Source organism: Wickerhamomyces anomalus (assembly GCF_001661255.1).
Source record: "Wickerhamomyces anomalus NRRL Y-366-8 unplaced genomic scaffold WICANscaffold_5, whole genome shotgun sequence".
NCBI classification, from domain to species: Eukaryota; Fungi; Ascomycota; class Saccharomycetes; order Phaffomycetales; family Wickerhamomycetaceae; genus Hansenula; species Hansenula anomala.
In genome coordinates, this window is record NW_017567114.1 from 732,819 (window position 1) to 745,616 (window position 12,798).

The following is a 12,798-nucleotide window of genomic DNA, read 5'->3' on the forward strand; positions in this document are numbered from 1 at the left end:
CTTCTGTTTGAACGGTCTTAAGGAGTGCTATAGTCATCCGCCCCTCCATTACGTAAGGTCTTCTCTCGAGTCCCAAGCAGAGACTGGAGCCAGACCCTCATACACACTCTTGTCGGGACATAGTCAACCACAGGAGTCCTACTACGAAAGGCTAAATGATGCCCTAGTTGTAGAGCGTACCGGCTTATCCAGAGCCCTTGAGTTACTTTAGTATACTCACTTTGGTGGTTGTAGAGTTAATCTCCGAGGTGGTATAGACTACAACCGTTGAAATATTGGTTATTTTAGCTTATTCATGCCCAATTAGTTGTTTAAAGTGGGGCCCAAAACGTTACAAAACCACAATCATCTCAATTCCCAGCGTATTCCTTTGTATGTCCTTGTCTTCCCGTTGTAACCTCATTTTTACCAGACATTTCAAACCAATTTTATGCAAAAGTCCCAAAAAACCTGATCCAGTCCCGATATCGAATTTTATTGGAAACCCTCTCTTATATCAAATTATACACACAAATCTTGTTGGGCATCGGTAACTTAGAAATTATATATAAAGCACCCAATCTCCTTTGAATCTATTCCCTCTTTTCTTTGCAATTCCCACCATCAATATTCACAATGCTTTCAGTTGTTTCAAGAACTGCTAGATCTAAAACCGTTTCTGCCAACAGAACAATCGCCCTAAGATTCTTAGCTCAAAACGCTAAATATCTATCAACTTTACAATTACCACCTGTTCCATCTGCTCATGCCACAAAAGATACTAAGCCATACTACGTCTCCACTTATATCAACAACCAACATTTGAAATCAGATGCTAAAGAATGGTATGACGTTTATGACCCAGCCACTGATATTGTCATTGCAAAAGTCCCACAATCAACTGATGAAGAAATGAACAAGGCCATTGAAGCTGCTGAAACTGCCTTCAAAACTTTCTCACAATATTCAATCATGAAAAGATTAGGTTTAGTCTTCAACTATGTTGAATTATTGAAAAAAAACACAAACAGATTAGCTGCCACTATTGTTTATGAACAAGGTAAATCTTGGAGTGCAGCTTTAGCTGATGTGCAAAGAGGTATTCAATGTGCTGAGCATGCAACCACTGTTACTAAAGAAACTGAAGGTTTTTCATTAGAAGTTTCCAGTGATATGACCACTCAAACTATTAGAGAACCAATTGGTGTTATTGGTTCCATTTTACCATTCAATTTCCCAGTTATGATTCCATTATGGACTATTCCATATATTATTGCTACTGGTAACACTACTGTTTTGAAACCATCAGAAATGTGTCCAGGTACCGGTGCCATCTTGGCTGAAATTGCAGCAGAAGCTGGTGTTCCAGAAGGTGTTATCAACATTATTCATGGTAAAGCTCCAACTGTTAACAAAATTGTTAGTGATCCAAGAATCGCTGCTGTTACATTTGTTGGTGGTAATAATGCAGGTAAATATGTTCATTCAGAAGCTACAAAGAATGGTAAAAGAGCTCAAGTTAACTTGGGTGCTAAGAACCATGTTGTTGTCTTGCCTGATGCTGATAAAGATACCGTTTTGAAAGCTGTTGTCACTGGTGCCTTCAGTTCAACTGGTCAAGTTTGTTTAAGTACTGATATCTTATTCTTGGTTGGTGAAGCTAGAGGTTTGATTCCAGATATTGTTAAAGAAGTTGAAAAATTACAAGCTAAACCAGGTTTCCAAGATGGTGATTTTGGTCCAGTTGTCACCAAGGAATCTTTACAAAGATTAGAAGCTGTTATTCAAGATGCTGTTGATAAAGGTGCTGAAGTTTTAGTTGATGGTAGAGGTAAAAAACCACAAGGTTTCGAAGATGGTTATTTCATTGGTCCAACTTTATTAAGAAATGTTAAAAAAGGTATGAGATGTGTTGATGAAGAATTATTTGGTCCAATCTTCACAATCGCTGAAGCTGAAACATTAGATGAAACCATTGATTATTGTAACAACAATGAATTCGGTAACTCAGTTGCAGTCTTCACCAACTCAGGTCCAGATGCAAACAAATTTGCTAAACAAATCAACATTGGTCAAGTTGGTATTAATGTTCCAATCCCAATTCCATTAGCTCAATTCGGTTTCACTTCAAATAAATCCTCATTTTTGGGTGATTTACATTTCTATGGTCCAACCGCTTTCAAATTCTTGACTCAACCAAAGACTATCACAACTTCTTGGAAAAACATCAAGACTAAATTCTAAGATTAGATGGATGGAATTAATTATAATTATGATCATGAAAGTTTTATATGAGATATACTTTTTTTGTTAGATACTTAGATGAATGAATTGCTATGAGATTGAAATAATTGTAGAATGATCAGGTTAATCAAGTCTCGAAAGGTGGTTTTCTTGTTAAACGACGTACGACATAGACTTGTTCTATGTCTAATTCTCTCCAAACTTGATCAATCTCAGATGTTGAACAGTTTCACCTTCGCGAATTGATTCTTCAAAAACCTTCTTTCGCATAAACAAACAGCTTCAATTTATTTACAAAGAGACCTAATGATTTAGTGCTTACAATTTGAGGTTATATAAACAGTGTATTCCTCGTTTTTGATATAGAATTCTCTAAAGAGATCTCACACCATATCACAATCTTTGATATTCCAACATCTTGACGTTTTATTTACCCGAGATGAGCTCTATTTCTCCGAAGATGAACACCATGAATACAAGTTAATCAAAGGTATATAGACAGAACCAACTAAAGTGAGCGAGTTGAATGCTACAGGCCATATTTCTAAATACAATACCCTTTCTATCCACTAGTTTGTTGTTCATTCTTCCTACTCCAGCCTACTCAAAACCTAGATTGCTCAAAATAGGCTATGAATATAACATCACCAACCGTATACTCAAAGCCCCAAGGTAAGGTACCAGGGGAAACCAAAATAACAACCATCTCATGAAACAGCTCTAAATAGTCTATTTCCTTCGCTACAACTTGTACTTGATTATAGACCGTACATATAACCACACCGATCAATTAGCAACACGGTGGATTACAAATAGCAAAGAATGTGTAGGTTGATGTGAGTGTAGTTGTTGATGTCAAGGAAATAGGCTATTCTGGAGGAGCATGGAGTTTGAAATGAGGAAAGTTCAAGAGGATGAAGAGGAAGTAGATTTAAAGGTTTTTGGTTCTTGTGTACCCCCATGGATTCTGGCTACAAGACATAAGGCTGACTATGAGAAATCGCTCGGAGTTGGTCAATTATAAGAATGCTTGTGGAGTTGGTTGAGCGATGTATAAAAGGTCATTTGGGTGTAGTGTTACTAGTTGGAGTAGTAGAAGTAGTGGTTCTCTTATTGTTGACTGATGTGCCATCTGGGGGATTTGCATCTCTGTTGGCCAATGAGATGGGTATAAAACAACTTGAGACACAAGAAACCATCAGAGGTGCCCACTCTTGGGTCCTCTCTTGTTCAGAATCCTCGATATACAGACAAGTATCCATCAATTGGGAGTGGTAGAGTAGATTGAAAGGTGCTATCAGTCAATAACCATTCTGAAGGGTATTAAATCTATGCTTGATGATGATGGTACATAGCAATTCTATACTACAGCCTCTGTTAGCAACTCTTTGAACTAGAGTGAAGGTAAGTGATGATTTCACTAGCAATAGATCATCAAAGACATAACAAGCTAACTTACGATGGAGGAGGAATTTCAAATAAGTATTTAAACTCTGGCAAAGTACCCACATTTCACATTCAACACATCCTCGATTTACCAGTACAAAACAATTAATTACATTCAATATTCAAAATGCTTTCAAGAAACGTGATAAAGACAGCAACTAGCCGTCATTTTTTGAAAAATTCAATTCGCCAACTACCAAAAACATCATCAGCCTATTCATCAAGTTTCAATTATTTAAACACACCAATTTCCAAATTTCACACATCGTCAATTTTCAAACATCATGAATCAACCGATTTGAAAATGAGAGGCTTACAATATCACGGTGCAGAGGATATCAGATACAATGAATCGATACCAACACCTCAAATAACCAAGCCTGACGACGTCGTTATCAAGATTGCCTATTGTGGGATTTGTGGATCAGATTTACACGAGTATGAAGAACCAATCTTCTTTGCCAATGCTGCCAGTGAGAGTGGTGATAAGATTAGTGGTAAGAAATTACCACTAGTGCCAGGCCATGAGTTCAGTGGTGTGGTTCATGATGTTGGTGAAGCTGTCACTGATTTGAAAGTTGGTGATCATGTCGTTGTGGAGACTACTGGTCATTGTTCAGATAGACAAACTTATTTCAACGAGCCGGAGAATAAGAGAAGAGATGAACCAACTTGTACTAATTGTGATTTGGGGTTTACCAATACTTGTACAGATTTGAATTTCTTGGGATTAGGTGTTGATAATGGTGGATTGGCTGAGTATACCAAATATTCTCAACAACATGTTTTGAAAATCAGTAACAAGATCCCGTTAGACGTTGCAGCATTGATTGAGCCATTATCAGTTGTTTGGCATGCGGTGGAATTGTCTGGTTTTAAACCAGGTGAAGATGCTGTTGTTTTAGGTGCTGGACCTATTGGATTAGCTACAATCTTGGTGTTGCAAGCATTTGGAGCTTCAAAAATCGTTGTTAGTGAACCTGCATCTATCAGAAGAGAACAAGGTGAATTCTTTGGAGCTATTGGTTATGATCCTTCATTACATGGGGGTGAAGCTACAAATGAGTTGAAGAAATTGGGTTCAAGAGGTTCAGGTTTTGCTAAATCTTTTGATTGTTCAGGTTTACCAGTGACTTATTCCACTTCTATCCATGCATTAAGAGCCCATGGTGTTGCTTGTAATGTTGCAATTTGGCCACATAAATCAGTGGCTCATTATGTTATGGATTTAACATTGGAGGAAAAATCTAGTGTTGGTTCGTTAGGTTATACTAGAAGGGATTTTGAAGGTGTTATCAATGCTATTCAAACTGGTACTATCCCAATGGATAAATTGAAACAATTCATTACTGGTAGAGTTGGTTTAAAGAGTGGTGTTGCTAATGGATTCTTGGAATTGATTGAACATAAAGATAAGCATATAAAGATTTTGATTAGTCCTGATTTATTTGAAAAATAGGTACAATATGTGATCATTGCATTTTAGACTTATGAGTTACGAATATTTATAGAGACAGAGCTGATTTTCCAAATAAACAATATTTTAAAATTAAGCACTAGATTCCTTTTTTGTAGCTAACAAAGTATTAAAAGTGGAGCAGTATCCAAAGAATGTAAATAAAAAAAAACACAACCCAAAATATCAACCAACCACGTCCTTAAGGAAAGGGGGTATTCATTAAAACCAAAAGCACAACATATTAAAAACTCATCAAACCAAGTCTTTTTTTTTTCAACCACAACAGCGTCCTCAACCAATCATCATTCCCAGTGTTCATATCATTAAAACCAATTTTTCATCTCATTTGTTCATATTCTAAACTAAAATCAAAAAAATTTGCTTGGAAATTCAAAGCATCGATATTCATATCAAGATCTAATGGGAAATTATTTAAATAATTTTCAAAATTTGGATTCAATCCATCAACTTCATCATAAACTGAATTATGATTAACATTTGAACCAAAGTTCATTGAACTCATTTGATGATGATGATGATTATATAATTGTTGATGATTTATGAAGTTATAATCGTTATAATAACCATTATTATCAAGTAGTGACATATGATCATCATTTGAACATGTTGCTGGGATCAATTGTTCTTGTTGTTGTTCCTGTTTAACCATCATCATGGTTGTTGGGCCTGAGAAGCTATTCGATGGAGTTGATGGACTCATTGAACTGATTGGTGAAGGGTTTTGATTGATTTGTTGTTGTTGAACTTGTTTCTCCTTCTTCTTCTTATCATTGTTGTAAACAGGGCCTTTATCAAAAGTACATTTCTTATTAAACATTTTACATAGTTTACATGGTATGCCATCTTCTATGATACAGCATGATTTTCTCTTACGACAGTTATCACAAGGTCTTTGCTTTCTTGATTTGTATATTCTTTTCTTGATATCTTTTGGCAAGATCTGGTTATTCTCCTTTGTCATAGCCATCTTGAATGGATTTATATGGTGTTAATATTATCTGTGGTGGTGGTGGGTTGAACTATATCAGTATTATAGCTTGAATAAAGTTGAGTCTTGACATATAAATATGTTGGAATATTATTAGTCTGTTTCTTGGTATTACTAGTAGTACTTGTATGGGGATTATATGGTTTTATATCCAAGAGTAATTGTGGCATGGATGGAGGGTTATATATAAATCCAGTGCAACGGTGATATAAGTTGTATATGCATACGAGTTTTGGGATCATTGACATGATTTTGCTTTTTATCTACAACACCGAGCATATCGGTGCTTATTCTGGTGCTATCGAGCTGGTTCAAACTGGTAATTGAAGCTAGAGACTGGCGTAGTATAGGGCCATGTTACTATCCTGGTTATCCCAGTGTGGTTCCAGTGCTATTCAGCAATCATCCTCTACTATCTTCACCCCTTTGGAACCCCATTATCATCGTTATTCCTTCTTTTGAATTTCTGTTTTCCTGTTTCATCAGCTGCCTCGTTTTTTTTTCCTCTCGAATGCCGGCAGGTTTAAATCCAAAGCGTCCAATGAAAACGTCGAGAATGGGAATTTAAAGGGCTGCCACTATTGTGTTGACGAGGTTAATGTGGTTTATAATAAGGTGGCATTATTGCAATGGCCCTTGTTATTGTGCCCTTCTCTCGTTCCACACTCGTGAAAACTACGTTTGTATGACGGTGATGATGGTGTTTGTGAGGAAAACCACGAGGCACCAAAGTAATGTTCGTTATCTTTCCCACTTATCACGACTTTTATTCCATTTGGTGACAAAGAAACAAGCTGCTCGAGGAAAAGAAACAGTGCTTTATTCTCCGTAAAACCACACCTTTTAAGGTAATCCATGGGTAGCCGTGCCATAATATAAGCATATACCCATCAACAAGGTACAAACAAATATTTGAATCTTGATTTGTTTCGTTTATGGTCTGTATTCTTTGGATCCGAAGACAGATTTCCTTCACCCCCCGTTGGAGTTAATTATCCTCGAGGTAACAGAGGAGTCAATACGAGTCATGCTGTCCTACTGGCTATTCCGTAAATAACCCATCAGCCAGGAGGTTTAAAGTCAATTGATCACTTTTGAGGATTGATCAAGATTCAAGACGTTGATGTCAACTCGAAGGATGGAGAAGAATGATGATAAGCTATATATGTATCCCGTATATATGCCTACACTCACGTCGATGATATTCATGGTTGTAACGGTTGAAGAAACTGTTGTCAATCATTATTGATCCCTCTGCAATCAAATTTCATCATGACTTGATCAACTCTTTCGACACCTCTCTAATCTCGAGAATCAAAGACAAAGCAACAAAGGCTTACTCAGTGTTTAGGAAACACGTACAGTCTCCAGAGTCAAAGATTCTTCTGTGTCAAAACTTAAGCTTTTTCCAACAATATTATTTATCCAGTAAACAATTATACATCACTTTTTGACATGTATAAAAAAATATCATCGAAATCTTATAAGCCATCGGCAAAGCCGAGGAAACGGATATTCATGGATTCCATCGGAGCTATTGTTTCCAAATCGGGAAGTCGGAGCGAGATTCTCTGATCGGGGAACTTGAAAAATTACATAAACGGTGAAGTCGGAATTAGAAATCAGTCATGTGATAGTCATGTGATAAGGACCGAATCTCATAATCTTAATTTTTTTCAATTCGCGTCAACAGAATTCGAATAAGCACAACTTGACTTTGAGAAATCAAAACATCGAGAAAGGTGTCAATTTGATTTCAAACAGATTTACCTACAATGCCTCCAAAAAAATCAAGAAATTCTTTGGGATCTGGTGACTCTACACCAAGGCGTTCCTCACGCCGTGCAACATCAATAGAACCTGATCAACAACAAGAACAGGAAATAACACAACAAGATGAAGGTATAGTGGAACCTGAAATTGAACCTCCATTAGATATAAAAGAACCTGAAGATGAAGAATATAAAGAAGAACCAAAAGATGAAGATGAAGATGAAGCTTATTCAGGAGATGATGATGAAGATGAAGATGTTGATAAGCCTAAAAGATCAAGAAAATCTCAAAGGTCTTCTTCAAGATCCAAAAAAGAAGAATCTGATAGTGAACAAGATGAAGAAAACCTTGCTTTGGAACTAGAAGGTGATGAAGTCCATGAGGATGAAGAAGAGGAGGAAGAAGATGAGGAATCCGCAAGTAAAAGACAAAAATCAAATTCAGGCACAAGCACACCAGTTAGAATTGGTCGTCGTGGTCCAGGTCGTGGTAAAAAAGGTCCAATGCAATTAACACCAGCTCCACCTCCTGTTGATGAAAGACCATTAGAAATGAAAGACGATGAATATATCCTAACTGATGACGAAGAAGGTGAAACTAAAATCACCCCCAATGGTCAATTATTAGATGGTCGTCAATTTAGAGTTCGTTCCTTCACTGTTAAGGGCAAAGGTGATCGTTTATACATGTTATCCACAGAACCTGCAAGATGTATGGGGTTTAGAGACTCATACTTATTATTTCAAAAACATAGAAGGTTATATAAAGTTGTTTTATCATCTGATGAAAAATTTGATTTAATCAATCGTGATATCATACCACATTCTTATAAAGGGAGAGTCATAGGTTTAGTCACTGCAAAGAGTATATTTAAAGAATTTGGTGCAAAGATAATAGTGGGTGGTCGTAATATTACTGATGATTATTATGCAAAGAGATTGAGAGATCAAGGTAATGTCGTGGAAGGTGAATTAGCAGAACCTGAAGATGCAGTACCACCAAAGGGCACACCATATAATCAGAACCAATTCGTGGCATGGCATGGTGCCTCAAGTGTTTATCACGCTGGTGGTGTGGCTGTTGCTCCTCCGCAATTGGAATCTTTAGAATTGAAATCAATGAAGGCTTTAAAATCAACTAATCATATTAATGAGGAGAATTGGATGCATCAACATGCCTTGGCTGTTAGAAATTTTGAATCAACTCTATTACAAGGTAGACAAATCTTGTCAAAGGGGTTAAGAGATCCATATACTGGGATTATGTTTGTTCCTGAATTGACTCAACCTAATCATGTGCAATATAAGAAAATAATTGATCCAAAATTGGAGCATAATGGCGAGAAAAAGAAATTGATCTATGAAACAATATTGAAAAGTGATAATTTGGCAAAGAAGACTGGATTGAAAAATGTCCCATTGGAGGTTTTCGATGGGGTTGTTAGTGAGGAAGTTAAACAGGCTATATTAAGACAACAAAAGTATGAAACTTCTGTATAGACATAATATAAAAGAATCTAATGACCTGCCTGTTATGTAACGAATCAAACGAAATACCTTACTAGAGTAATCAACTTTGAAAATTGTCTGTTCTTTTTGGTTAAATGCTATTGGCCCTGATCATCTTGACAGATAAATAATCTCGAGCAATAAAAAAAAATTTGAAGAGTTTCAAAATAACCTCGCTTCTTCTAATCAACCAAACCACCATCCCTCAAGTTCAATGAGTTCAAGGGTATCACCTCTACTTAGAAGCATTTCAAAATATGATGGGATTACCGGCTCATGTAAAAGATGGCCTCAAGCCTCTTTCCAAATTTCCAGATCTTTGAAAACAATCAAATCTCCAAAAGAAATCGCTAGATCCAAGGGAAAGAAACCTCTAGTTCAAAAACCCAATAAACCAAATTCATCCCTCGAAGCCACTTTAATAAATTCAATAAAAGACAATAAAGAAATCAAGCTACGGAACACGCTTCGTGAAAAATTTGCCAAATATGGTATGGCACCACCAAGATCTCATAAAACTTTTATCAGTTTTGCAGATCGTTTAACACCTTCAACTATAATAGAATCGCTTGGTATATCGCCTGAAACTTTTACTCAACTTCAAAGAAAGATCAACTTTGATGGTCGTTGTGAAGATGTAATTGTTCAATTAATTCGTGAGAGGATTTATTATGTCATCTTGATTGAGAAATTTGCACATTCATTTGATGGTGGTCAAAATGGGAAAAATGCTGAAAAAATTGGTGAATTGATTGGGTTTAGTAAATTACAGAAAAAGGATGAATTTAATCAAGTTATGAAATTGAAAGCTGAAGAATATCCTGATTTTTTCCACAAGAGTTCTAGGGATATTATTGATGTTGCTGTCTTAAAAAAATCTTTAAAGATTAATATATTTGCAAAGTTGAAGTCAATGGGGAAGAGATGGTTGGGGTTTGGTAAGTGAATCTGTGATTTCAGTATCATTGGGGACTTGGTATTCTCGCATTCTGAGAGTAGTTATCTCAGCAGATCTTGTATATAGTTGAAACATAGATAGAGGGCTACAACAGGGCCTAATTATAAAACTAAGGAATCAAGTCATTTACAAAATGTTTCAAAAATGTTTCATTATTTATGTTGTAAGTTTATTGACACGTAATACTTGGCAGCGTCTAAAATGAGGTTACATGATTGATTATTTCAAACTTCAAACAAGACTTCAACCATTCAACTCAACTTACAAACCACATAAACATGATTAGACATTCCATATTAAAAGGCATCAGGACAACGTCTCCATTGACTAGTCGCACAATTGGCACCATCGTGCTTCCAATAACACGTTTCGAACAAATCAGGACAATCAAAATAACCTCTAGAAAAACCACACGGAAACCAAAGTCAAACGAGAAAACCGAAGAAATCAAGCCAAAAGATGATAAACGAATAAAAGAGGAAAGCAAAACTGAAAGAGAGGCTAATGAAAGGCTAGACAAAATCAACAAAATGAAGGAAGAATCAATCGCTGATAGACTATCCCCTGCTGTTATTCAAGAGTCATTAGGTGTGAGCTCAGAGTTGTTCGCAGAGCTTCAAAAAAAGATTGACTTTCATGGAGATCCATTTAATGTTATATCCAAGCTTGTCGAAGAGCGTGTGTTCCCATTTACCATGTGCTATAGATATGAAAGGGCATATGGTGCTGAGCATATGGAAGGTTATACACAAATGACACTTTTGGAATTTGAAGTGATTTATGGGATTCTTGAAGAGCATGATGACGATATTGTGAATACTGTGAGCCCAACTGAACACAATGTGGATCTTCTAGGCTACTTCTATAACAGCTCAGATAAAGTGATTCCCTTGTCGAGATATAGGTACTTGTTTAACCCCACAATAAGTAACTTGATCAGATGGCGATTTGGAGAATTCATTGATTTGTTCAAAAAATGATGAGTGGATCATATACAATAAATACACACGCTACCATGTATTTCTCTCTTGTAAACTTCGAGAATATGTGTGTTTCAAAACATATTTGTTGTCTATTTGTTTTTGTTGACACATCACATTGTGGCAGGCTAAAACATGAAACAAACTTTTGATCATCAACTTACAATCTCTTCCAACAATTGAATATTTTCAGAACAAATCAACAGGATGCTTTCATCTAGAGTCCCTTTTGCTCTCAAAGCTCTACCACTGTTGAACTGTCGTCAAAATAATCTAAGATTGATAAAGAACCATGTTTTCAATCAAACCAGGGGCCTCAAATTTAAAGTCAAACGACCAGAAAAGCCAAACGTCAAGCCTGAGAGGCCTTCAAAGAAGAAGAACACAACTAAAAAAGAGCCCACTAATGACAAAAACAAAGCCAATGCTTCTCAAAGGAAAATGATGGATGCCATCTTGAAATCATCACCTAAAATAGAGAAGGAAGTCAAACCTCGAAATACCCTTGAACAAAGTGCCCCAAAAACCGTGATGAGGCCCCCAAAGCCTAACAAAGACTACATCAGTTTTGCTGATAGACTAACACCTGCTGTTATTCAAACTTCTTTAGGAGTGACCGATGAGGTTTTCTCGAAATTAATCAGAAGGATCAATTTTGATGGTCCTTGTGACAGTGTTATTTTGAAGTTAATTTATGAAAGAGTTTTTTACCTGGAATTGATAGAACAATATCTTGCATCTTTTCCAAAAGGCACAGATTTGAATAAAGTATTGCAGGAAAAAATTTTGACCCAAAATTTGAAACAAAGTAGGGATTTCATTTATACTCTCCGTGAGCTAAAGGTTGAAAAGTATCCAGAGTATTTCTACACAAGTTCAAGAGAAGTGATGAGTTTAAAGGATCTGAAAAGTGCGAAGAATATTACCTGGATGGATAGACTAAAGAGTCACGGTATGAAGGCTTTGGGTATGAAGTCGGTGTTTAATCATCTTTAACCCGTGGATCAATGTAAACGGACAATGCCAATATTAGAATAGATGCGGGAATTGTGTAAATCAGTAGGATACACCAAAATTTTTGAGGAATCCACAAAAATTTCAAAATCTGAAAAAAAGGTAAACAGGGGATCGCTGCACGAAAAGTAAACAAAAAACGCAAGAAAAGCTCAACTTTTCCTCAAATTTTGAGGGCTGATCTTTGAGCTTTGTTTACTTTTCAAGGTCGTTTATGTTGCTTTTATGCGTTGTAGTTTGGAAGATTAGCTAAATACATCGTCTCTATTCGCCAGAAACTCTAGAAAAAGCTTCTCTTACAGATATACCAGAAGTAATACAGATACACACAGAAAGAGTTGAAAAGCTCAGAAATTTTTGAGGTTGCATAATTTGCTGTAAATCCAAGATATCAGCAATTTGGGCACCCTCAAAAGGAAAAATCCCAC

The 12,798-nt window shown here is 36.3% G+C and overlaps 6 protein-coding genes across 6 annotated transcripts; 5 read left to right on the top strand and 1 right to left on the bottom strand.

The window, feature by feature from the left end:
- Positions 1-1,168: 1,168 nt before the first annotated feature.
- WICANDRAFT_95589 (uncharacterized protein) lies at positions 1,169-2,236 on the top strand. Its single transcript, XM_019186498.1, has one exon. The coding sequence runs from the start codon at positions 1,222-1,224 to the stop codon at positions 2,221-2,223; it is 1,002 nt and encodes a 333-aa protein (XP_019037381.1). The 5' UTR covers positions 1,169-1,221; the 3' UTR covers positions 2,224-2,236.
- A 1,737-nt stretch (positions 2,237-3,973) lies between these two features.
- Positions 3,974-5,128, top strand: WICANDRAFT_34103 (2,3-butanediol dehydrogenase; the record flags this gene model as incomplete). Its single annotated transcript, XM_019182149.1, has 1 exon — positions 3,974-5,128. The coding sequence occupies one exon, from the start codon at positions 3,974-3,976 to the stop codon at positions 5,126-5,128; it is 1,155 nt and encodes a 384-aa protein (XP_019037382.1).
- An 814-nt stretch (positions 5,129-5,942) lies between these two features.
- On the bottom strand, positions 5,943-6,454 carry WICANDRAFT_95592 (uncharacterized protein). Its single transcript, XM_019186499.1, has one exon. The coding sequence runs from the start codon at positions 6,305-6,307 to the stop codon at positions 6,128-6,130; it is 180 nt and encodes a 59-aa protein (XP_019037383.1). The 5' UTR covers positions 6,308-6,454; the 3' UTR covers positions 5,943-6,127.
- Positions 6,455-7,912: 1,458 nt separating this feature from the next.
- NPL6 (Npl6p) lies at positions 7,913-9,409 on the top strand (the record flags this gene model as incomplete). The annotated part of the gene is made up of 1 exon (XM_019185045.1): positions 7,913-9,409. The coding sequence occupies one exon, from the start codon at positions 7,913-7,915 to the stop codon at positions 9,407-9,409; it is 1,497 nt and encodes a 498-aa protein (XP_019037384.1).
- Positions 9,410-9,911: 502 nt separating this feature from the next.
- On the top strand, positions 9,912-11,256 carry WICANDRAFT_80332 (uncharacterized protein; the record flags this gene model as incomplete). The annotated part of the gene is made up of 4 exons (XM_019185046.1): positions 9,912-10,356; positions 10,471-10,539; positions 10,680-11,197; positions 11,248-11,256. The coding sequence occupies 4 exons, from the start codon at positions 9,912-9,914 to the stop codon at positions 11,254-11,256; spliced, it is 1,041 nt and encodes a 346-aa protein (XP_019037385.1).
- A 76-nt stretch (positions 11,257-11,332) lies between these two features.
- On the top strand, positions 11,333-12,387 carry WICANDRAFT_95594 (uncharacterized protein). Its single transcript, XM_019186500.1, has one exon. The coding sequence runs from the start codon at positions 11,564-11,566 to the stop codon at positions 12,350-12,352; it is 789 nt and encodes a 262-aa protein (XP_019037386.1). The 5' UTR covers positions 11,333-11,563; the 3' UTR covers positions 12,353-12,387.
- The last annotated feature ends 411 nt before the right edge of the window (positions 12,388-12,798 follow it).